Consider the following 22,748-nt stretch of genomic DNA (forward strand, 5'->3'; position numbering starts at 1 on the left):
CTCACAGTCGACGGACTAGCTCAATATATCGAGGGCGCACGCCACAATGAAAGTTCGTTGTCAATCAGACTTGAATTGGTATGTTCTGTTTTTGACATACGATGGAACCCTGTATTCTAGTGAAAACGACGTCATTTTCCCCCTTGAAAATGTCCTTGCTTTTCTCTCTCTCAAGAACAAATTTCGAAACAAAGAAGTCTCTCTACTCATTTGATGATGCGTTTGTCGTTGAGCCCATGACATGTTGTCGACTCTCAAGCAGAATTGAAAACGAGATATCCGCAGGACAACAGGGGTCATCGCGTCAGCCAAGTTTCTAAAGTTCGTTCGAAATTGGTCATACGTTACTTTGATATCTAGTACGTCGGAGAAATGAGTAGCGCATTCGACTTTACGGCAAAACATAGAACTTCGCATATCTTCACAAAAGGACTAGTTATATGCTGATAAATTGGCTTCACTGCCTAGGCGCAAGGAGATAATCTTTTTTTACAGTGAATTTATGAGGGGTACATTGAGTAGAATTTTTCGGTCACCTTCAGTCAGCATATGTGGGGACTGTTCGCAGAGACTGCCATACGGGATACACCTGAGGTGCATGTATATCAGGTTCCCGTAGTGCAATACCGGGTCGCACGACAGCTCGATGGTCTTAAAAGTAATCGTCTTTCTTTCATTTATAGCGAGGGTCTCGTTGTGGCAGACTTCGTGCCTTCAGGCAGAATGCGAGGGATTATTGGTCAGCTGCCAGCTCGTAAAAAGATCATGTGCTACGTCACGTCAACAGGCAGAAAGAGTGTTCCGCACTCGCCACCATGGCTGCGACTGGCGCTGACTAATACTCCCAGTTTTAAATGCACATATATACCCCATGAAGTGGACGGGAGGATGACCGTCGCCGTAGCTCAGTGGTAGAACATCGGACGCGTTATTCTAAGGTCGCAGCTTCGGTCCCTTCCAGGGGCAAGTTATCTTTTCGTCCATTTTACTTTCTTCACACTTTATCCTAATTACAACGAATAACATCCCCTATAGTTTTCTTTGGCATTATTGTCTGTTAGGTCTCATTAATACGTTGTTATATATATATATATATATATATATATATATATATATATATATATATATATATATATATATATATATATATATATATATACAGTGCAACCTCGGTGATACGAATCTCACGGGACCATTAAAAATATTCGTATCATCCTAAATTCGTATCACCAGAAAGCTTGGAAAATTAGCATGCGACAAAAGAAAGCTGGCGTACATTTTCATTTGTTTTTCAGGGCCGCTGCAACGTCAGGAAGAAGCCTGAATGATTGTCAGTTAAGTTTTCAGATGTCGACAATCATACCAGCACTCGTAAATATACGGCCCGTACGCGCGTATTTAATTAATGAACCAAGTGCGTGACCTGCGACAGCAGTATCCCCTTCCAAATTTTAGTAGGCTTTTTTGCATGACACCGGAGTACTACAGCGAAAGTAACGAAAGAAGCGCTTTGACGCTATCGACCAAGGCCACAAAATTATAAAACCATGGTCCTGTGCTATGATTTTGTTATTGCGGAGGTGTTGGGGATGTTTTTTGGGAGATTTACGGCTGTGCCCGCACAAGTTCGAGCTCAACGGTCGCGCATGTTGACGTTGTGAGGCCTGACTCCTTCGCCAAGACCGTCCTCGCCTTCTTTCGGTCATCGTCCACCTTTTATAGGATGTCTGATGCACGAGGCAGGCACGTGTAAACACAGCACAACGACAGCAGCCCGCGTCGACGCGTTAGAAAAAAAGAAGCATGACGCTAATGTCCTCTAATCTAAACGCAAAGGCAACGCGTAGGCGCATAAGAGCCTCAAAGATTCGCGCACACAATCTCGGAGGCCGTGACGCGTCTCTGAAGGTTTATTTTGACCGTAAGAAAAGTTTTTCTTACACCGTGATTGTGACGATTTGGCGGTGCGGCGCGCATGCCCATACTTACGTTCCCGCGCTCTCACGTGCTTGGCGCGTCTTCCTCGACCGCGCGGACAGCACCTCTTTGTACCTGGGCGGTAGCGTATACGTTCGTATCAAACGTCGCTGAGCGAAATGCGGTTCGCAACAACCGTACTCCATTACATTGCAGGTCAATGTGCCTTGGCGGGGACCAACGAAAAGTTCGTATCACGCCGAAATTCGTATGAACTGTGATCGTATCACCGAGGTTTCACTGTGTATATATATATATATATATATATATATATATATATATATATATATATATATATATATATATATATATATACAAGAATATCTAAGAGCGTCTGATTCTCCAATGTCCACACTTGCAGGTGCAACGCTCCTAATGTTCTTTCAATTTGAAAACTGCCCTCGAGACGCGCACGACAATGTGGCCCTAAAAATAGCTGTCCGACGCTCGCCTGGCTGTTGACCGCGTTCCCCGTTCGCCCAGGCTAGAGGGAAGGCACGACGCGCGTAGCGTACCTCTTCGCGTTCCCCGACGCTTTGAGTGGATGGACACAGGTTACGGCGCGGGACTTCGCCCCAGCATAAGAATCTGTCGAGCCAGCTCTTAAAAATGAAGACGATTTAATGAAGTTATCACAGAACAGCGTCGTGTTGTAGAGGAAGGCCCTACCTATGGAGCAGCTCACCTTGATTAATTTATTTTTACCATCAAAATAAACAGCGTGTTGTCCAATCTTTGAATTCAGTTTTGTCAGTTTGCACTTTTGGAGAGAACGAGACTTACGAAAACAATCATTTCCAAGCTGCTTCAAAATAGTTGCTTAAAAGGTTCTTCCTAGATTGAAATTTTGTCGGCAACAAGATGAGGTACTTTTGTGATCCCTAAGTATTTTCTAACACAAGAAAAAAATTATGATGTCTGACATTCAGTGGCAAGAGAAGAAACGATCTGTGCTGTTAGAGTGATGCCCTTTTTACAGAAACGTCATAAAAATACGTGACTGGCCTTATCTTGCAGTACAAACTATCTTGAAAACATCTATGATACACATTTACTACATGTTCCTGATTTTTGAAATGACAGTGTTGCTAAGTTAGCATACATGATTGATCATTATAACAGCCATAGGTTTTTTTTTTTACATTCCTACTGGGGTAGTGAAATTTGGAATATGTTCTAATAGCAAGAAGATAAGCAATCCCTGAAATTTTCATCAAAAGTAGCGCAGCAGTTCAAAAGTTGACTATTTGAGCCCCACATCCCCGCTTAAGCTGACCGTTCGTCCATGCAGAGCAAACAGCAATTATCATCATCATGAACCAGCACGGGCTCTCTTCCTCCTCTTCTACATCACCCCTGTATTTTAAATGCAAAGCATTTCTTAGCGAACTTCTGCGACTTTGAGCGTATCTATCTATCTATCTATCTATCTATCTATCTATCTATCTATCTATCTATCTATCTATCTATCTATCTATCTATCTATCTATCTATCTATCTATCTATCTATCTATCCCGCCGCCTACGACTTCGTGCTCTCCTGGTCGCTTGGTTAATCGAATGTACACCAAAATTAGTATGACCTAACATGACTGTATGACGAACATAAATGACAAGTCGTAACATGAAAATCATGACACACTTGTCATGTACAGCAGATTTACATGCCACGCTCATGGTGCGCTGGCGGCCGTTTCGCTAGCTCTATATACACCAAAATTGGTATCTTGCGACTTGACTGTGTGACAAACATAAATGACACGAGTTAACATGAAAATCATGACACGCATGTCATGTACAGCATGACTTACGTGCCACGCTCATGGTGCGCTGGCGGCCGTTTCGCTAGTTTGATCTACCCCGAAATTGGTACCTTCCGACGTGACTGTGTGACGAATATAAATAACAGGAGTTAACATGAAAATCATGACACGCATGTCATGTACAGCATGATTTACGTGCCACGCTCATAGGGCGCTGGTGGCCGTTTCGCTAGCTTGATATACGCCAAAATTGGTATCTTGCGACGTGACTGTGTGACGAACTTAAATAACGGGAGTTAATATGAAAATCATGACACGCATGTCATGTACAGCATGACTTACGTGCCACGTTCATGGGGCGCTGGTGGCCGTTTCGCTAGCTTGATATACACCCAAATTGGTATCATTGGTATCTCGCGACGTGACTGCGTGACGAACATAAATAACGGGAGTTAATATGAAAATCATGAAACGCATTTTCCTCAATGACAGACAAGACGATGTATGCAGCTCTTTGCTGGCTGCTTCGCATTACATCGATTCCCACAATGCGTGGGATCTGCCGGCTTTTTTTCATCTTCTACCTAGCTCCCACAACATGTGCGCCGATTTCTCAGGCGCGGGACGCAATAACTCTGATGGGCGAGAGAACGCGTAAAAAAACAATGCCAAAGATAAAGAGAGAAAGAGAAATAAAGATAGAGAAAGAAATTCGCAAGGAAAAAATTTTGGCGGGGCGAGATTGGAACCGCGTACCCACGATCTGAAGGCGAGCGTCGTAACCACTCGGCTATCCAGGCACGCTAGCAGAACATAATTACTTTGTATTATGTAGTATAGCAAAAGGGAGTTGGAAAAGGAAGCGAGGGTGAGGAGGAGGTAAAGGATGAGAAGAGAACGAGCACAGAGAGAAATAGAAAGAAAGAGAAAGGGCGAAAAAATAGAAAGCGAGAGAATGACTTCAGAGGGAGACAGAAAGACATGTAAAAAAGTGAAAGAGAAAAAGACAGACAAAACGATGGAATAAGACATAAAATGATAGAAATGCGGTGGAAGAAAGCGAAAAAGAGTAATAGACAGAAAGAAAAGCAAGAGCGAAAAAGGTAGACGACTACAGTGAGAAAGCGAGACAGAAAGGAATATATAGAAAGAAAGAGGAAGAGAAAACTAGAAAGAAAGGGAAGACACAGAAAAAATGGAAAGAGATAGAAAGAAACAGAGAGAGAAACAGATGGAAAGACACACATACAAAAAACGTAGAAAAAACATATGGCAGCTCCATTACTCTGAAACATGAGGAAGTGCGTTGGACAGGCAGCCAGCAGTTCCGGTTCGTAAAGTTCGCACTGCTCCGTTTACCAAAGCGTCGCCCATGTTTGAGGTGAACATTTAGGGTTTCCCCGACAGGAGTAAAATCTTGTTAGGCAGATTCACAGACTCGGTGTGCGATATGTGCGCTACTTTTTGCTGTGCTTTATTGACTTCCGCCTTATTACGGTGGTTGAGATACGCGTCGTCTGCAGCGAGTTCCGTCAGGTTGTTTTCCCCACCAAATGTAGTCATGTAGCAACGCAGCGCCGACGCAGAGACGGCGCAGGGGGAGGGGCATTCACTTGCTCGGCCAGGCGGTGGCGCCCTCTCCTGCGCTCCGCAGGAGTCATTCCCATGTTTCCGAAAGGTTTTGGCAGTTTTAATTTAATTCATGTGATTTCTTCTTGGCTATTTCTGTTAATGGTATTTAGACCTTGTTCGTTCAATTTAACCTGGGTTTGAGCAATGTTAGCCTTTTTATGGCCAGCAGTGAGCGTTTTATGTGAGCCTGATCACACCACATGAGATGGACTGAATACAAGCCGGTGACGAAGAGGGGTTTCAGTAGTATGAATTTGTACCAACTTGCCCAGTTGTCAGTCCTTCTAAGACGAACAGGGGTCGGCCAGCAGATAACCGCCGCCGGTCAGCAGCAGGGACCAGACTGATCCGCTGACAGAGCAAGGCAACACCGAGCCCTTGCAGCCAGGATTTCATCGACTGAGTGGAGTTGCGCAAGGACGTCGCGGAGAAGCGAGGCATCACGGAACCCTTGCAGTGACTTCGGTGGTGGGCTGCAACAAACCAACAAGAAGCGGCAATACGGACAATGCACATCGAGGAACTCAGCTGTGCAGATAAGTGAACCGTGCTCATTATTGCAGAAGAGGCAATGATTCAGAAGGTCATGGTCCTGAGCTTGGCAGGATGACCAAATTCAACACGAAAATCGACAACACACGCGCGTATTTGCAACGCTTCGAGGACTACGTAGACATAAATGCTATCCATGAAAACAAGAAGTTGAAGTTGTTCTGCATGCACTCGGAGCGGAAGCATATGAAGAGCTATAGAAAAGAGTCGTGCCTCATTTGCTTTCTGAGGAGAGTTCTCAGGACATTAAGCAGCTTATAGAAGCTCGTTTCCGCCCAGCCCACTCAACCATCGCAGAAACTTTTATATTTAATCGCCAAATGCAAAAAGCACATGAAAGTGTCAAAGATTTCATCACTCAACTGAAGCATCCTGCAAGAGACTGCAATTTCAGCACGTTTCTAAGTGATTCCTTAAGAGACAGACTGGTAGCTGGTTTGCGTGACGAGGAAACGCAACAGGCTTTTTTTGAACAGGCAGGCCAGACGTTCAAGCTGGCATGAAAAATGGCGTTAAAAGAAGATCTCGCTGGGCAACAGGCAAAGCAAATGCATTAGTTTCACGGAAAACCATGCAGCGTCAACGTCACTCGCGGCAACCGAGACCGTGATAAGGGAACCAGTTCCAGCCAAGTTGCATGGTCTAAAGACGGGCAAGAAAATGAGCAACGAAGTGCTTGTTGGCATTGCGGAAAGCGTCATGAGGCAGAAGAATGTTGGTATCAGAACCACACCTGTCGAAATTGTAACCAAAAGGGGCACTTGCAAGACATCTGCAAGAAAAATAGCCGAAACAAAGGTTGTCAGATATGTAGACACCACGGAAGACGAAGAATTCAGCTGTCAAACGGTGTTCTACTCAGGTAGAAGTTCCAGTGGCTACAGCGTAGACCTTAACATTAAACAGAAGGCTGTTTCGATGATATTCGATATGGGTAACACAGTCACCATCATACCAGAGCTTCGTATAAGCAGTATTTTCCGCATGTCAAGTGCGTGAAAATGAACGGCTCTTTGCGGATATACAACGGGGGAAAGCTCCAAGTATTTGGAAAAGCAAACGTCTCCGTAGACCAGGAAGAAAACGAGGTCACTTTCCCTCTAGTGGTAGTGAGCGAGAACACTTGGACAGCACTTGAACAACGTTTAGTAGAAGAGAAGGCGAGCACTCATTTTCTCAGGTTCACTGTATCTTGCTGCCTGAACTAGCCGACGAGGAGGTCCACGCCCTCTTCGATGCTTCGTATCGTAAGCTCACGATGAACCGCTTGCATGGCATTTCGCAGCCCGTCCTCCCACGCGCGGGAGTGCCGACAGGATCGGCACATACCACCTCCTTCAAGAGGCACAGATCTTCGCCGATACGGAAGCGTTTTCGCGGCTTGAGCTGACCAGGTGACTGTGAAGCCGTAGCCCTCGCTAAAACCATGCCGTCCTTGGAGGCAGCCATCTTGAAATGAGCGAAGTCGCTGCACTCGCGAGAGAGGGCGCGCGCTTCCTCCCTCTTCCGCTTGCGAAAACGCTCGCGACGCATCGCGTTCCGGCTGCTCGTAACGGGACCGCATTACCCGCTCCAGTAGCCCGCTTACGGCTAAGTGGAGGACGCATGCGCAATCGCGACGCCGCTCCGCTTAGCTGCTGACCGCAGATGGAAAACGTCAAACTAAAATACTCTATTACTGCACTCTACCGCACCCACACGCTGACACCACAATGCGAACCAGGAGCAGCGTTGGGGAAAGTGTGAGAGATAGAAAAGCACGTTCGGGAAGAAGCCTCCTGCGTGTGTGATCGTCGTGCAGTGGTTAGAGCGTCCGTCACTTATTGTCGCTGACCGAGAGATCGTTGGTTCGACTCCGGTTTACAGAACTTCTTTTCTTCGCCATCTGGTCACGTGCATTTTGCTACCGTATTTCCGTCACGGAAATACGTATTGAAAGTCTTGGTGGACCCCGGCATAAAACAATATCGTGTTAAAAATTTGAAAATATTCAGCGAATCTCTGTACGTTTTAGTTCTTCGAAATACAGGCGAGCAGACACGGTAACGGGCATGTTAACGGCATGCGATTTGGAATTGTTAGAAGTAAAAAGACAGATGGGTCTGTTCAAGTTATTTTTTTTCAGATATCACATGGAAAGGTAAAAATAAAAATACACACATATATAAAACAGAAGCTTGAAATACGGTCTCTGCGAACAGCCCATCTCCTCATTGTGCTGCCAATACGAACCCGTACCGACTTGTTTCGTTTTTCTTTATTTCCTGATGCTACAATCTTGTGGAACAGTTTACCAGAGGACGCTTTCCAGATAAACGATGCATCTGATTTACAAGCAGTCTTAGATATTTGTGATAACTATAATGTGACTTGTTAGTTGGCCGTTGTTAAACGTAGGTGAATATGAAACGTTATTTCTTATGCACTCCCTGTAACAACACTCAGCAGGGGGTTAACAGTAACAGAGGGTAACAGTATGATTATAATAACCAATAATGGCGTAATAAATAATGCTGCAGATGCTGAACAATACAGCATCCCTGCTGGCATACCATACTCCGCACCATGCCGCGATGGCGTATGTCGTGAAACGGAGAGTGCACCAAAAATGCGCCGAAGGTGAGTGAGGTCAGCACCCAGAAATAAGGGCCATAGCAGGTTGAATCGCGGCGGTGGGGAAGCGGGCTTCAAGCGTTCCACCCCTAAAAATAATAATCATAATCACGCGAAATATTAACCGTGTGTGAACAAATAATGGTACATATATATCAGAACATGCAGCAGTGGTGCTTCAGTGATGCGTATCTGCGGACCGAGGTCCGCTTAAGAACGGTTAATATTAACGCGATAGCGTTAAAGAGCTCGTATCGCAGAAATTCCGCCGTCGGCGTCGGGGCCGTTGGTTGTGAGCGAAAAATCATCATCTTGTCCGTGACCGAAAAATCAAAAAAGCTGCAAATAAAAGAAATAATAAAAATGCTGAGTCCGAGTGAGAATCGAACCCAGGCCGTCTGCGTGGCAAACGGGTGTTCTACCACACAGCCACGCCTCTGCTTGGAGCTGCATTGAAAGTAACTTTCATGCTTCCCAAAAATACGCGTCCTGTATACAGGTGTCACAGTACGAGATGTAATATCGCAGTAATATTGCGTGGTGCAAGCGTACATTGCCATCGGGCGTCGCAACATGTCAATATCATAACGACTTGGTGGTTTAAAGATAGTCACCCATTACAAAAGGCACACACATTACTGCGCGTATTCTCTTACGACCACGTAGTGGGTGCATCGCAACTTCGATTAACTTTCTCGCGCATAATTGCTCCTGGTTTAAAGCATGCTACCCATTACATAAGGCGCACACCTTAGTGCGCGCATTCTGTTAAACACTCGTAGTGTTCGAACTGCGCACTAGGAACAGAATATCGCTATCGCGTTCAACTCTTAAAGGCGAAGCTTAAGCGTCCCCCAATTTTTTTTGACCTGGTGATTCGGTCACCTGGACTCTGTCACGACGAACTGACATTAGTCTTCGAAAATAATCCCCACGCAGGTACAATAAAATATTTACAGTAATTGCCGCAAGCTATCAGCCTTGACGAAGGCATGTTTTCCTGGGAACTTGTCGCTGCAAGTTTTTATATTCTTTCAGTTCAAGATTTATACTTGCAGTTATGTGCGAACCTACAGTGCTGTGAAATATAAAAGGCATGAAAATGCAGTTTTTTTGTTTTATTTCCCGCCGAAAGGCGATGTCCCAATCAATCGAACTCCGCGATTGACGCACCGACCTCCGGTGTGTCAGAGGTTTTCTAACTCGTATGATTGCAGAAGTATAGCTAAAGGAAGTTCAATATTTTTATGTAAGGACCGTACAGCCTGGACCTGCTCGAACACGCCGGTGCACTAGGCTACGATATTGTGCATAACGAAGTGTGTGTTCTATTCTACTAGCCAGAAAATTTATCCTCTCCCAAATAATATTTTCACGCATTTGTCACTGAATCGAGAATAACAGTTTTTGTTGGCTTCTAAAAGCTTTTAGCCGAAGAATTACGCTCAACAGTCGAAGCCGACGAAGAAGAAGAATGTCTGCTTTCTGGAGTGGTGTCGTTTTTCTGTGCTGGCTATTTGATCCACAACCATGCTATTCCGAGTTGTTCACGTCTACTCACGACATGCAGGAATCGATGGCCACCGAGGTTCTCAACTTGGAAGACGCCCATTACTTGTCTCTGGAGGAGACCCACCTGGACCGAGCCGCAGCGCAGTACCGGAGGCGTTTGACTAATCGCCCTCGCATCGGTTCCCGCACGCTCTTTGGAAAATTCATTGACGCGTGCCGCCTGTATGACCTGCAATACGACCTCTCTTCGACGTCGGCGTCTGGCGTCGCGTCGTTGAAGACTCTGTTGTCCGCCTTCGTGGCACCTTCTTCGTGTGACTGGTGGCCTGCCGACAGTGACATCAGGGGTGTTGCCCATGGCTTCTGCAAACTACAGCGAGTCTACGAGGTCTCAGTCGCGCGGATCATGGCAATGATTTCCCGTCGGCTACCGTCTGTTTCGCCGCAAGACCTCAGCCTAATCGCAAGAGGCTGCTACTCCAACGCGGCGCATGGCAGCAATACGGCCTGGTCTGAACAAGCGCTCGCCGCGGCACAGTACATACAGAATAGCCCTCGCAACCTCGAGGTGGGACTCTGGTGGCTTCAGGCCAATGACGCGAGGCGCGCGGCGTTGAAATCAAAGCACCGGCACCTGTATCCAGCCCCGCCGGAGACCGACGTGGACGAATACAAGTCGGTGTGCGCAGAAAATGACGGCTTGCGATCCACTACGGCCCAACTCAGTTGTGTCATGTGGACTGGCGACGGAGACCCCCGGTTAATACTGGCGCCGCTCAAGTTGGAAGTACTGTCCCTCACGCCCCGCGTCGTGGCATTCGCTGACTTCCTCACTCCCTCTGAAGTGGCCTACATTCAGGACGCTGGGCATACTGGTTTGGAGCGAGGAACTATTTACGTCTCGGGTAATCCATCAGGAATATCAAGTTACGACCGCATCAGCAAGGTATCTCCCCTTTCACTATAGCTTACATTTGCTGCCAGATACGCAATGTGTAGAACTTTCGACTGATTATTCTTGAGTTATTCATCATTAATGATACCTTCAAGCAGCCTACGCATTTCATATACGGAGAATGTACGAAATACGGGTGTAGATTCGGTGTGATGATATTAAATACGAAGGGCCCTACAAGAATAAAATTGAAAGTGTGGACTGATTTTAACGTTTATGAAGCATACTATATTAACCATTTGTTGAAAGTTAGCTTCCACTAGCTTAACTTAGGTTACGTAGACGTGGCTAAACCATCGAGCTTTGTCAGTACAAAGGGTTGTACAAGGTTGCATTGCTTATCGCTTCTTGTTCTAAGGTTAGGTTAGATTGTGTTAAAATGAACAGGCGAAATTCTTGGTCTTACCTATTACTGTCATTTTTTTTGGTGTCGTCGATGTCACTGGCGCTACGATGTGTTCTCACAAGAACTGAGTATTGTTGATAATGAATGAATGTGTGGTACGTTTATTACGGTATGTCACAAATCGTTACCTCCCCCGCCCCGGGTTGTTTAGACAACTTTTGATAACAGTCCTAACGAACAGTGCGTAGGATGGAAGATAAACATGCTTGATGAACCGAAGAGAAAAAGCAAACTACATGGAGGTATACTAAAAAATTTAATCACTGGGCCTTTCAGGCTTCTTGTATCATTGCCGCGAATATGACATGTCGTGCGACATATTGCGGAAGTTCATATCTAAAATAAAAAGTTTGATTCCCAAGTGATAGCATTAGAAAGAGTAGTTTTTTTAACATGCACGTAAGTCTAACCAGACGCGGGAACTTTGCATCTCGCCCGCATTCAAATCTGAGCGCCGCGGAGGGGATTCCAACCCGCGCCGTCGAGCTTAGTAGCGCGACGCCTTAGGTGCTAAGCTACTGCGGCCAGTTGAACTAATCAGAACGATAATAAACATATTTTCCTGTGTCGTTTTCAACGCAGGTATCCTGGCTATATGATACTGAGCACCCTTTTCTGAGTTCACTGGGTCGTCGCATCAGCTTGGCCTCGGGCCTGTCGTTGGAGTCTTCCGAGGCTTACCAGGTGGCCAACTATGGGCTTGGCGGACACTACACGGCGCACAACGATGCCAGAGACTTCGAGCAGGTCGCGGACGAATTGTACACGAGGGACGTCAACCGCCTGGCCACCATGCTACTCTACCTGACCGACGTCTCGCTAGGCGGTGCCACTGGGTTCGTTCATTTGCAGCTGGCCGTGAAGCCACACCGTGGCTCGGCCTTCTTCTGGTACGACCTGGCACCGCAGTCGGGTAACGACGCGCCGATACACTTCTCCTTCTGGCACCAGAAGAAAGCACTGGAGGAACTCACGAGACACGTGGGTTGTCCCGTTCTGTGGGGAACCAAGTGGATAGCTACGAAGTGGATTCACGAGCGCAACAATGTTGTGGTGCGCTTTGACTGCCCTGGATAACCGAATGCCTTTTGGACAGTCATCACTCGCACCAGTTTCAAGTTGGAAGGGATCCGGCATCCAGCAATTGTGCACTCAAGTCGAGCGTCCTTTAAGTTGGGTGTGCTACAGATGCTCGCTTTGAGGTAATGACGTTTGTCTTGTGTGGTAGGAAGAACGACGTTATATTTACAAAATATGTGATTGCCAAAGTGACAACAGCGCTTTTTCACAATGAAGATGCGAGCCCTTCCCAGGGAGCTCTTAAAATCATTTATCTGCATTTATATTGTGTATATAACAGCCGATATTTATCTATGAACCAATAAAGAGGGAGGTGTGATGATAGGTGACTATGGTATGGCACAATGAGTCATTGTACACACTGTCGTGCACGGGGAGAGGAAACATGCGAATGTCTTTATACCGCAAATGCTCGACAGACGAGCATATAAACCTGTATGATAAAGTTATTTAACAGTCGGGCGTTGTGCATTAAGATAAACGCATAATACATGAAAATAAATAAAACGGAACAAAGCAAATCAACAGTAATTGAAGTGAATTTCCAGTGTCTCGGCGAGCATCAGCTTTCACGTGTGATCGCTAAAAGTTAGCTAAAAGGCCAGGTGACTGACTCAATGCCTAAGCAATGCCTCAGGAGCTATTCTGTCGAAACAACACGACTTATGTAACGACTTTAACTGGCTCAAAATCTTCACTTTGCTTACGGCAAGACAGTATCCTAACATGGTACCAAATAATTTGGTCCACTTGCTTGAGCCACCGTTCTTAATATATGAATGACGTCACTTGTTTCGTTGCTGCTTTAATTACATGCATTTTGGAAGTCACGATGTAGGAGGCCACATAAATATGCTCAAAAAGCAGTGGTTTGCATCTTAGATCTATAAAGCACTCCTTTGTGCTAGTTGGTACAAGTTTACCTGTGCACCCGGAGAATTCCGCGCATGCGTAAGCACTCCAACTTAGTCGATAAGCAAAGCAGAAATTGAATTATTAAGCGCACGTTCAATCCCTTGCAAAAACAAGCGAGCTGATGAGTGCTGCGCAACACCGCTACGCGCACCATGGTTGGTTCCATGTTTAACTACTCTAGTTTGATTTATCAGATTATTTGCTCACACTTTCATCCATCCCTTCCCTCTTTCTATTTCCATGTTTCGTGGGGCAGTTCCAGGTGTCGCCTCACGAAAGATTTACAGTTTATAGTTTGCGCCCGCTTGTTCTGGTTGTGATTTCCGGTGCCTCCGTTAGTGTGCCCCCTGTTACGCCCATGCAGCGCAATATTCCGCGACCTTTGTTAATCATAGGTCTGCAGAAGAGATATCGTGAAGATTTCTCAATGTCGTACGTTGGCGCACTGATTGAAAGACTGGTTTCTTGAATATTCGAGTTACTATATTAGCAGATAATTAAAAGACTAAAAGAAAGCATGAAATATTTCAAGTCTGTTTTTAAAACTTATCGTTAACTTCTATTTTGGTAAAACGAAATGGTAAAAATGAACTGTACCCTTAGAGAAACAAACGAGGTTTGCCGAACTAGGTAGTTCTAACATAGAGTAACATAGTAAACATAAAGAGTGGCCAATGGATATGCCTTCCACGGCCCAGGCACGTAGGGTTCATGCACTCTGTTAGGTGGCGCAATCAGGAAAACTCAACTAGAATCAATCAGCCAAGATGCCGACATTAAACACCTTACGCAGTAAAAGTGATATTTGAAAATGCTTAGTGAGTGGAATTGTTCTTCGTAATATAAAACGGCGGTTGCCATGGCTACGGCGCACCCTCACGCATCATTGCTACGCCTGTCGATATGGATCACCTGTATCACCGCGACACCAGCGATTCTTGACACTCTCCGGCTTCAGCGGTACCCACATTTACGCATTTAACAAGAAAAGATAAGCAAATTTGATTAATTTATATGGCACTACGCGTTTACAAAATGTCCCTACGCCACAGATACGTTAGGAAAAGCGTATTTTTAAACGCTATACTATGTGGTCGAGGCAGTTGAGCACACGCGTTCCAGCGTGCATGACAACGTCCCTGTTACACATCCAGCAATCCAATCAATCAACATCTTTCAAACCAAGGAATCAAGTTTTATTCCGCAAGAACCCATAAAGCATGCCGAAAACTAGTTTTTTTGGAAAGAAATACTCGTTAAAACCGCCACCAGCTAACGACAGATAATCATGCTACAATAACTTCAACGTGTTTTCATTGAAGCCATGCCAAATGACTAGCCCTAACATAGTATTGTACTACTAATTAACCAGCGCGTTTCGTACAGGAGCTCAGCTCACCTTACAATCGTCAATGCTGCCCGACCTTCTCTCATGAGTGTTCTGTGCACACTGGCTACGCATACTTACTAAGGCGTGTGTGTAGACAAGGAAGGGAACATGAATGGCATTACACTTACTGAAAAAGATGTCTTCCTTGGTTAACGCCCTTGCCTTCTCCTTTGTGAGATGGACCGGTAGTAGACATCACATTCTATCTCTATATAACAATACAATCTTTTGCAAAGTTGGTAAAGTGTACTTTCATTTAAGCTGAACACGACTCACCCTTTCAGAACTAACTCATTGAAAATTATTAGTTCACGACGAAAGTACACTTACAGCTGCTATAACTACACAAGGAACGTAACAAACAACTTAATGTACGTGAAGGCCACCACCAAAAAGTGCAATTAAAGTTCTCTGCTGCGGACACAGACCAGGGAATAAGAGGAATGCACGGAAATGCTCTAAGAGAGATTATTATATTTGCAGCAGTTTGCCAATCATGGTTAATGCCCAACAGCTTACTGCGCCTAGAATAATCCCAATTAAAGCCGAATAGTCCTCCCATTATCTTCACGCGCATACCCTACGCATAACCTAACACACCACGTTGTTCACAAAGCTTACAAGTGGAAGTAAAGCTAGTCGAACGTCACAATACAGAAAACAGAATCAGACCACCGTTCACAACAATTTTATTATAGCAATTACCCCGACGCGACGATTTCTTTACACCGTGAAAGGGAGCAGAGAGCTGGGAAATCTACCAAAAACTGATTGAATGCAAGACTTATGAAGAATGGCAGTCGCCACCAGAATAAACGAGCAGTTTTGAGATATTGTACGAATAAGAGTAGAGCTAACAATGCCGTAACACACCACCCCCTCCCCCCTTCCCCAACTTACACATAGCTAAATGGCATCCTTCACATCTTCCTCAATCTTGCGTAGACGCAAGTAACGTTGGCATGGGTGGAATGGTTGTTCCTCGACACCATCTCTCTTCCCCCCTCTCCCCCCCCCCTCCCGCCGCCGTGAAGTTGTACACAAGAGCGCAAAGCTTCCTCACGCGTTCTGGACAGCAAATATGAGACAGCCACATCACCAGGTCTAATCTTTCCCAAGACATTCAATATATACTGCTGGGGAGAACCAACATGGTATGCCCCATCAGTAAACGAAAACTTCGATCGCTAAAATAGACCGGACCTGTTCTACATCACTCCCTCAGAGCACTCCCTGAGAACAACCCGCGCCAACACCTTCCTCAAAAATGAGAATATTACGGTTCTTGCATGGGAGCGGAGAATTACGACGTGCCCCGAAAATTTTCCCACCATAACGCCCCCAAGAGAAGGAGATAGACAAACACTGATCAACAATTCGATTGAAATTGGCAACCCCTCGCCCTTTGTTTTTTACACCACAACGCAAGTCTCAATGAGCCCCTGTGGGCACGTTCAAGTTGAAATACTTACAAGTTGGCCTCCGCGCTTGAATAATCAACGGCACAGCACACACATTCAAACCACAGAAGGCACCTAATATCCCGCGTCCACCTTCCTTGATTCATTCATCCGAAAGCCGATATAAGCTCAAAGCGGGGTCCATAATTTCCTATACAATAACCACTGTAGGTACCTCCATGTGCGGCCAAAAAAAAACATAAGAAGGCAGGAATAGAACGTTCAACATGAACGACGCTGCAGCTGCTGCACGAAACCGCGCATACAGTCGGAAATACACCTTGCACACAAGAATAGCGTACGCGGGCATTGCGAAAATTCTCAGGGCATTCCACACGGTTCTCTCACAGAAGCAGTATAGGGAAACTGGTGGTACACGGCTCAGAAGTCGCCACCGTGTTAGTCGTTTACTTTTCGCCGGCCCGCTGCCACATGATACACAAAAGGCCATGCCGCACACCACGCTTACTAACCGCTGGCACAACTAACACAACGGAGCCGGGCTTGCCGTCTCATGGTCGAGTTCAAGCCCAGCAGCTCCCAACGGTGACGACGTATGTTGTCATCGGCCGCTGCAGCGTGCGACTTCGTGGCGTGATACAGAGCAGCCCATAGAGTGACACCATTACCTCCTTCTCTTATTTCCTTTTCTCTCTTGTGTAAACAAAAAAACAGAGTGATGGGGAGAGGCGCAGAGCTCATAGGCCTTCTAAAACTTCTAAATATTTGAAAGCAACGAGTGACGACACTCTCCTCTCCTCTTCTCATCCAGGGGAAACCGAACGTGCAGTCATTGTTTATTCCCTCTCTCCTCGACTCTCCTTTCGCACGACAGGCTCTTTCTCTTTGGCTTCCGGGGGCGGGCGATAGCATTCTATGGTGGCGGGTTATTAGAGAGTTTTATTGGTGGGTTCCCGCGGCCTTGGGATGCGCGCGGCGTTGCGTACCCAAGAGTTCCCCAAGCGGAATACCGTATAGTGGCGCGTACCCAACCGCAAGCCGCACGAAGGTCACACGCGCTCGCAGCGCCTTAGCGTCTCATCGCGTATGGATTTATGTGTGTTCTTTCACAATTTAAAATGTTAAACCAAGCATAAATAACGGAGTGAAATGAATTGCTTCCAATAACATATTCTTAATTATTATGGAAAACTTATAAAGTTGCGACTGCAGCTGGTGCCGTAGCCCGGCAACGACACGCACGTGGAGAACTTGTGGCGGTTGATCGGCTTCGTCTTTTCCCGTGTACTGTTCACTTTCATGAACTGTGCGGGTTCATTAGCGTCTTATAGTCTGTCCGGTATTCCGCTATTGCAAAGGCGTAGCATGTGCTATAGCTGCCGCCACGTGAAGTTGCGCCAGCTATGGACGAAAAAAAGAAAACTATCAAACACGTAATCTATGTCCTCCGAGATTCCGGGAGCGCCCATCCTCTCGCTAAGCCTACAGCATCGATTATTTCAGTGTGGCTCTCGAAAATGGTGCCGAATCGACACGAATACTTTGCTGTGGAAGCTTAAAGACATTAATCTAAAGCATGTAAGAGCATTGTTCGGAGGTGACGAACTACAGAGCACCCGAGTGCCACTTAATAGATTCGAGGCGGACGTGTCCTGCTAGGGACAGCTGATCTCCACTAGGAGGCCAGTGGTGGCAGCGTTGTTTAGGGCCGCGCGCACGAACGGCCCCGGCGACCCGGGGACGCATGTTCTTGGGGCTTCTAGCATGCACAGTACCGCCGCCCCAACGTCTTGGGTACGCAAGCCGCTTGGGTACCCAGCACTAAAACTCCCTATTGTTTTAGTCCTTCTGGGTCAGATGTGCGCCCTAGTGGTGTAGAAAACTTAGAAAATGGTGAGATCAGCACCACGAATGCTGAAGCCCGAATGGAGCATACCTATGTAAAGTAATGCTTCAAAAGTGATTTTTTCTAGATGGCATCCCTCAAGGTGTCGTTAAAATTGACGTGCATGAATATCTGTCACATTTACATTTAGTGAATAGTATTAGCATGGTTATGGTATTGAATAAGTCTGGGTATTTGCACATATTCCTTGATCTGTCTCTATGAAAAAAAATGTTATAATACACTCTTGTTATAAACTGAATATTGCAGACAGGTCTCGAAATATGAATGTTCTTCTAACGATGTTTTTTGTACTGTTATCACATAATTTGTAACTGTGGCTGCTTGTTCGTTTCTAATCTTTCAACATGTGTACATCACTGCTCCTTGCGCGCTTTATTGACTGGGACGGGTTACGGCACTTTGTCAGGCATAAATTGTATTTTTTCCCAACCCTGCCCCTTATCTTAGATGTGTGATCAATGTACAGTACACTGTACTCTGTAACTGATTGATCGATTGAATAAGCTATGAACGTGAGTTAGTATTCGTGAAAAAGACATTAACACAGGCATATTTATCATCATGATCCCGCACGCTCACCACCACTGAAGCTGGCCGCACCATCACGACACAACTCCACTACGCTCCACCGTTCAACGAGGACAAGCGGCGTCAACTTCCTCCGAAAATGCATCACTCAACCTGTACCGAGAAACATACACCATGACTTTCAAGTCAAATGCCGGAAACATCGAGTCAAAAAGCTATAGCGCAGCTATGGCCAAGCAGCAGCAGGAGTCTATTATTTGCACGACGACGCCTACACAATTAAACGTCGCTGTGCCCTAGCTGTTGTGGACAGGGTGTCGGAACGAAATGTTTTTCGTTCCGGTTTTAGTTTCGTCCCACCGCAAAAAGTTCCGTTCTATTTCTCTTCTGGAACGAAAAAAATGTTCCGTAACGGTTCGTAACGGTTTTTTTGTATGCAAAAATGTTAAGTTAGGGTAATAATAGAAAACATTGGATTTGTGATGTAGTTATACTTGCCCTTCTGTTAAGAACGTAGGACAAGGGTAAAACACTCTCTTCAGGGGAGCGGAAGTAACTGTACCACGAATTCCTACCGACTAGCACAAAGCAGTATTAATTTCAAAGTCATAGTATATATTTTCTCAAAAGACAAATACGAATTTTTTTAGTGGGCTCAAGGCTTTGTGTCAAAGGAGTGAGCACGTTCTCATAAGCAGCACGTCATTGAGTGTACTCTCTGATGTGCGAGACCGCTCTACTCATAAAAATATCGCCAGGCCTGCACCGAACACGCAGCACAGTCACTGCGAAAGCTGGAAAAGCGCACTTTATATAGAGCCCGTTGTAGAGTCTCTTGGGGCAACTAATGCAAGTACACATGCAAGGTACCCAGTACACCATAAATCATCGCAATTTTTCTGAAGTTGCGAAGTTCCCACTATGCCATTTTTCGTCAGTCTTCGGAGAATCGTGGTACCCGCTACACATCTGTAAGGCATTATGTGCACTTTGTGCTGTGGCTGATGATGATGAAAAATTATGGCTGAGCACTTTGCTGTGGATGGAAAGCAGTGTTGCGAAATGGGTGCCCCCATTGCATTCCAATTCCATTCTGGGGAATTAGAACTTGCCGCAGTTCCATTCTTTTCAATTCCTCGGAAAGAAAAACCACTTAGCCCATTCCCACTTCGGGAATGGCCGGGCAGTTCCATTCCATTGCTGTAATTCCTCAACGTAGGAAAGGCATATTGATAGTTTTATCGAGTTAAGAATGAACGCCCCTTAAAGCTGATGTCATCGGATGCATTAAGAAGTGCAAAAGCACACAAAACACGTTACCAAGGTCGAGGGATAGTAGCTTAGTGAGATATCTCGTGCAGTACTGCCACCCTACTAATTCTCATAAGGAAAGTTCTCCCGCTACGTATAGTGTTTGCAGGGTCAGCATGTTTGAACGAATGGTGAGGCTTTAATATTGTTTAAGCTTAATGTGTTAATGCTAAAATTACGACATAGCGTATTTTTATGCTGACAAAAGTAGTATTCAGGAAGACTAAGCAGGTTTACCACGCGTAGGGAGTAGTCGTGAATGCGGAGAAAACTAAGACTTGGTTAATGGGAAACAGAACCGTCTAGATTTGCTGACATTAGCTGGAACAGTGCACCACTCGGGCACCTTGTGCCTTTGCATCGAATACGGTACACTGGGCCGCACTGCTCCTCAGCACTCACGCTTGTCAAGGGCGCCTCGCAAGCATGGATGGGGTGAGGATAACTTTCTGTGTTCGCCTCATGCAGGTATGCAATTTTTTCCTTGTCGCAAAGTTTATTTACGTGTGTAATGTACTAAACTGCTCAGGCTGCACTAAAGATCAGGCTGTGCATAGAGTATTCGCCTCTTTCGTGTGGGGTATCAAAGGGAACCAACGCGCAGGGCTCATTTCTTTTCCCTTCAGCGTCTGCTCGGTTCGCAGTAGGCCCGTTGCTTTAAATGTACCGTGCTTGTAATCAGCCAAGCCATTTGAAAAATACTACTTTATTGTTAAGTTAGAGGCTCTGGCCTAATAATGTTTGAATTTTGAAAAACAGCCCGTAAACGAAAACGTGCTCTGTTTTTGGAAAAAAGACGCAATTCCATTCCCATTCCATTCCTCCAAGCGTTATTCCCATTCCATTCCGAGGTCGCGAAAACGTGGAATGATTCTGGAGTCATTCCAATTCTCGAGTGGCAAATCCGCAACACTGGTGGGAAGCAATAAACCACACGCTTCGCGCTATTAGCATTGTGTGATGACTGGTTCTTATTTTTGCTCGTCTGCCCCGCTACATTAATTATGTTAACACGATTCCTTGCCCGACATGACGCTTGTATAGGGTATTTTTGCGAAGGAGTTACAACCACCAGCGTGGCAGTGTGGTGGAAGACCCGACTGCCACGCAGAAGGCGTGGGTTAAAATCTCATCCGATCCTAGAAATTTGTTTCTCATTTAAATTTTTCTTATTTTACGCGATAGCACTCACGGAAGCCGGCGGCGGCGGGCAACTATGGCGCCAAAATCAGCTGTTGTGATCTCGTAACACATTTCACTGTAACAAACCTCAGCGCCGACAATTTGCACGCCCTCTCCACTTTGGCCTGCGTGACAGGCGCACAGAACTTCACTTGCGCTAGTATAAACATCTCTGATTGCTACTGTTTTCGTTTTTTGCACAATTTCAACATATCTTTGCTTTGGAATTCCTGCCTGAGGTACGCCCTATAACTGTATCCTGAGACATGCTCCCATTGCATGAGGTGAGTTGTTCCGGATTGTGAAGTTTTCTCGTGAACCGAAAACCGATTGAAAAAATTTCGGTTGCACTCCGGAACGAAATAATAGACAAAGCTTCGGTTACGTTTTCGTTCCGGTGAAAAATACCGTTTTTTCGTTTTTTTTTTGTTTTCGGTTTTCGTTCCCTTCCGACACCCTGGTTGTCGACAATCAGGGCAACATTGTTTATAAGAACAATAATCATAGAGCGTAGGTTGAGAGTGTTGACTTCTTTCCTGCTTGTTTGATTGCTCCCGGTGATTGTTATGCCAAGAGTATTTATATTATGATAAACTTTGTCAGCTGTTCATTATGTTTACTCATATGTCTTGTTGACATATGTTGACATATTGTTGACAATGAATCCGACATCGCGCAAATGTGCCACATAATGCCTAATTCTGTTTTCTGTCACCTGCTTCATTTATGTGCTAACGGGTACTGTGTACTTCTTACAACATGCACAATGTGAGAGCGCTCTTTTATTTTGTATTTAGCAATGGTTTTTTTTTTTCAATATAGTCATCATAATTGATTTTATATTAATACGTGTCATAATGTATGAATTCCTGAAGGTGCTTATAGCGAGGTAATGCATTAGTTCGAAGACTTCTGTTTAGCTGATTTGTATTATTTTTAAGCACTACTATCTGAATAAACAGGATACGTTTATTGAATGTGCCTGCGTTTTTATTCCTTACTTTTTTTTTAGGCAAAAACTGTCAAATGGTACACCTATTTGCTATAGGCATGCCTGAAGCCTATATCGCATCTAAAAAGTGGCTTACGAATGCCATCTCACGAATCAAAGAAGAAAACACTCGAAATTAACAAGAAAACGTTCAAACTGAAACTATCGTGGCACGATAACAATGCTGGAAAAGGAAGTTGATGCACGATTTATCCCGGCCGCTACGATCGCTACCAGTCGCGTGGGCCTCATGGTTCAATGAAAGTGTCCGCTCTTTACGCTTGCTGTGTTACTCTATGCGCGCGCGGCGTTCCGCCGCCGCCGTCGAAGCTCCCCGCCGCATCACCGCTCGCACCCCTCTCCCTGCGCTGCGCGCGCCGGACACTCACTCGCTCAGTCGTTCCCGCCACCGAGCGCAGCAGACGCTCTCCCCACCCGCCCCCCACCCTACCGCCTTCATGAAAGCCATCAGCGAGATCAGGCGCAGAGTAGTTTGCCTCCCATTTCTGAGAAGCTTCGCTGATCGGTTGTATTCGTGCACGGAACAACTGCTAGTTTTTTCTTTCCTCCATGTTTGCACCATTCGTGCAAACGACTGCTGAACGCCTTGC

General features: G+C 45.6%; 1 protein-coding gene across 1 annotated transcript; it reads left to right on the top strand.

Moving 5' to 3' along the window:
* The first annotated feature begins 10,101 nt into the window (after positions 1-10,101).
* On the top strand, positions 10,102-12,487 carry LOC119398792 (prolyl 4-hydroxylase subunit alpha-1). The gene is made up of 2 exons (XM_037665608.1): positions 10,102-10,995; positions 11,993-12,487. The coding sequence occupies exons 1-2, from the start codon at positions 10,102-10,104 to the stop codon at positions 12,485-12,487; spliced, it is 1,389 nt and encodes a 462-aa protein (XP_037521536.1).
* Positions 12,488-22,748: the final 10,261 nt, after the last annotated feature.

Source organism: Rhipicephalus sanguineus, chromosome 7 (genome assembly GCF_013339695.2).
Source record: "Rhipicephalus sanguineus isolate Rsan-2018 chromosome 7, BIME_Rsan_1.4, whole genome shotgun sequence".
In the NCBI taxonomy this organism is placed as follows: Eukaryota; Metazoa; Arthropoda; class Arachnida; order Ixodida; family Ixodidae; genus Rhipicephalus; species Rhipicephalus sanguineus.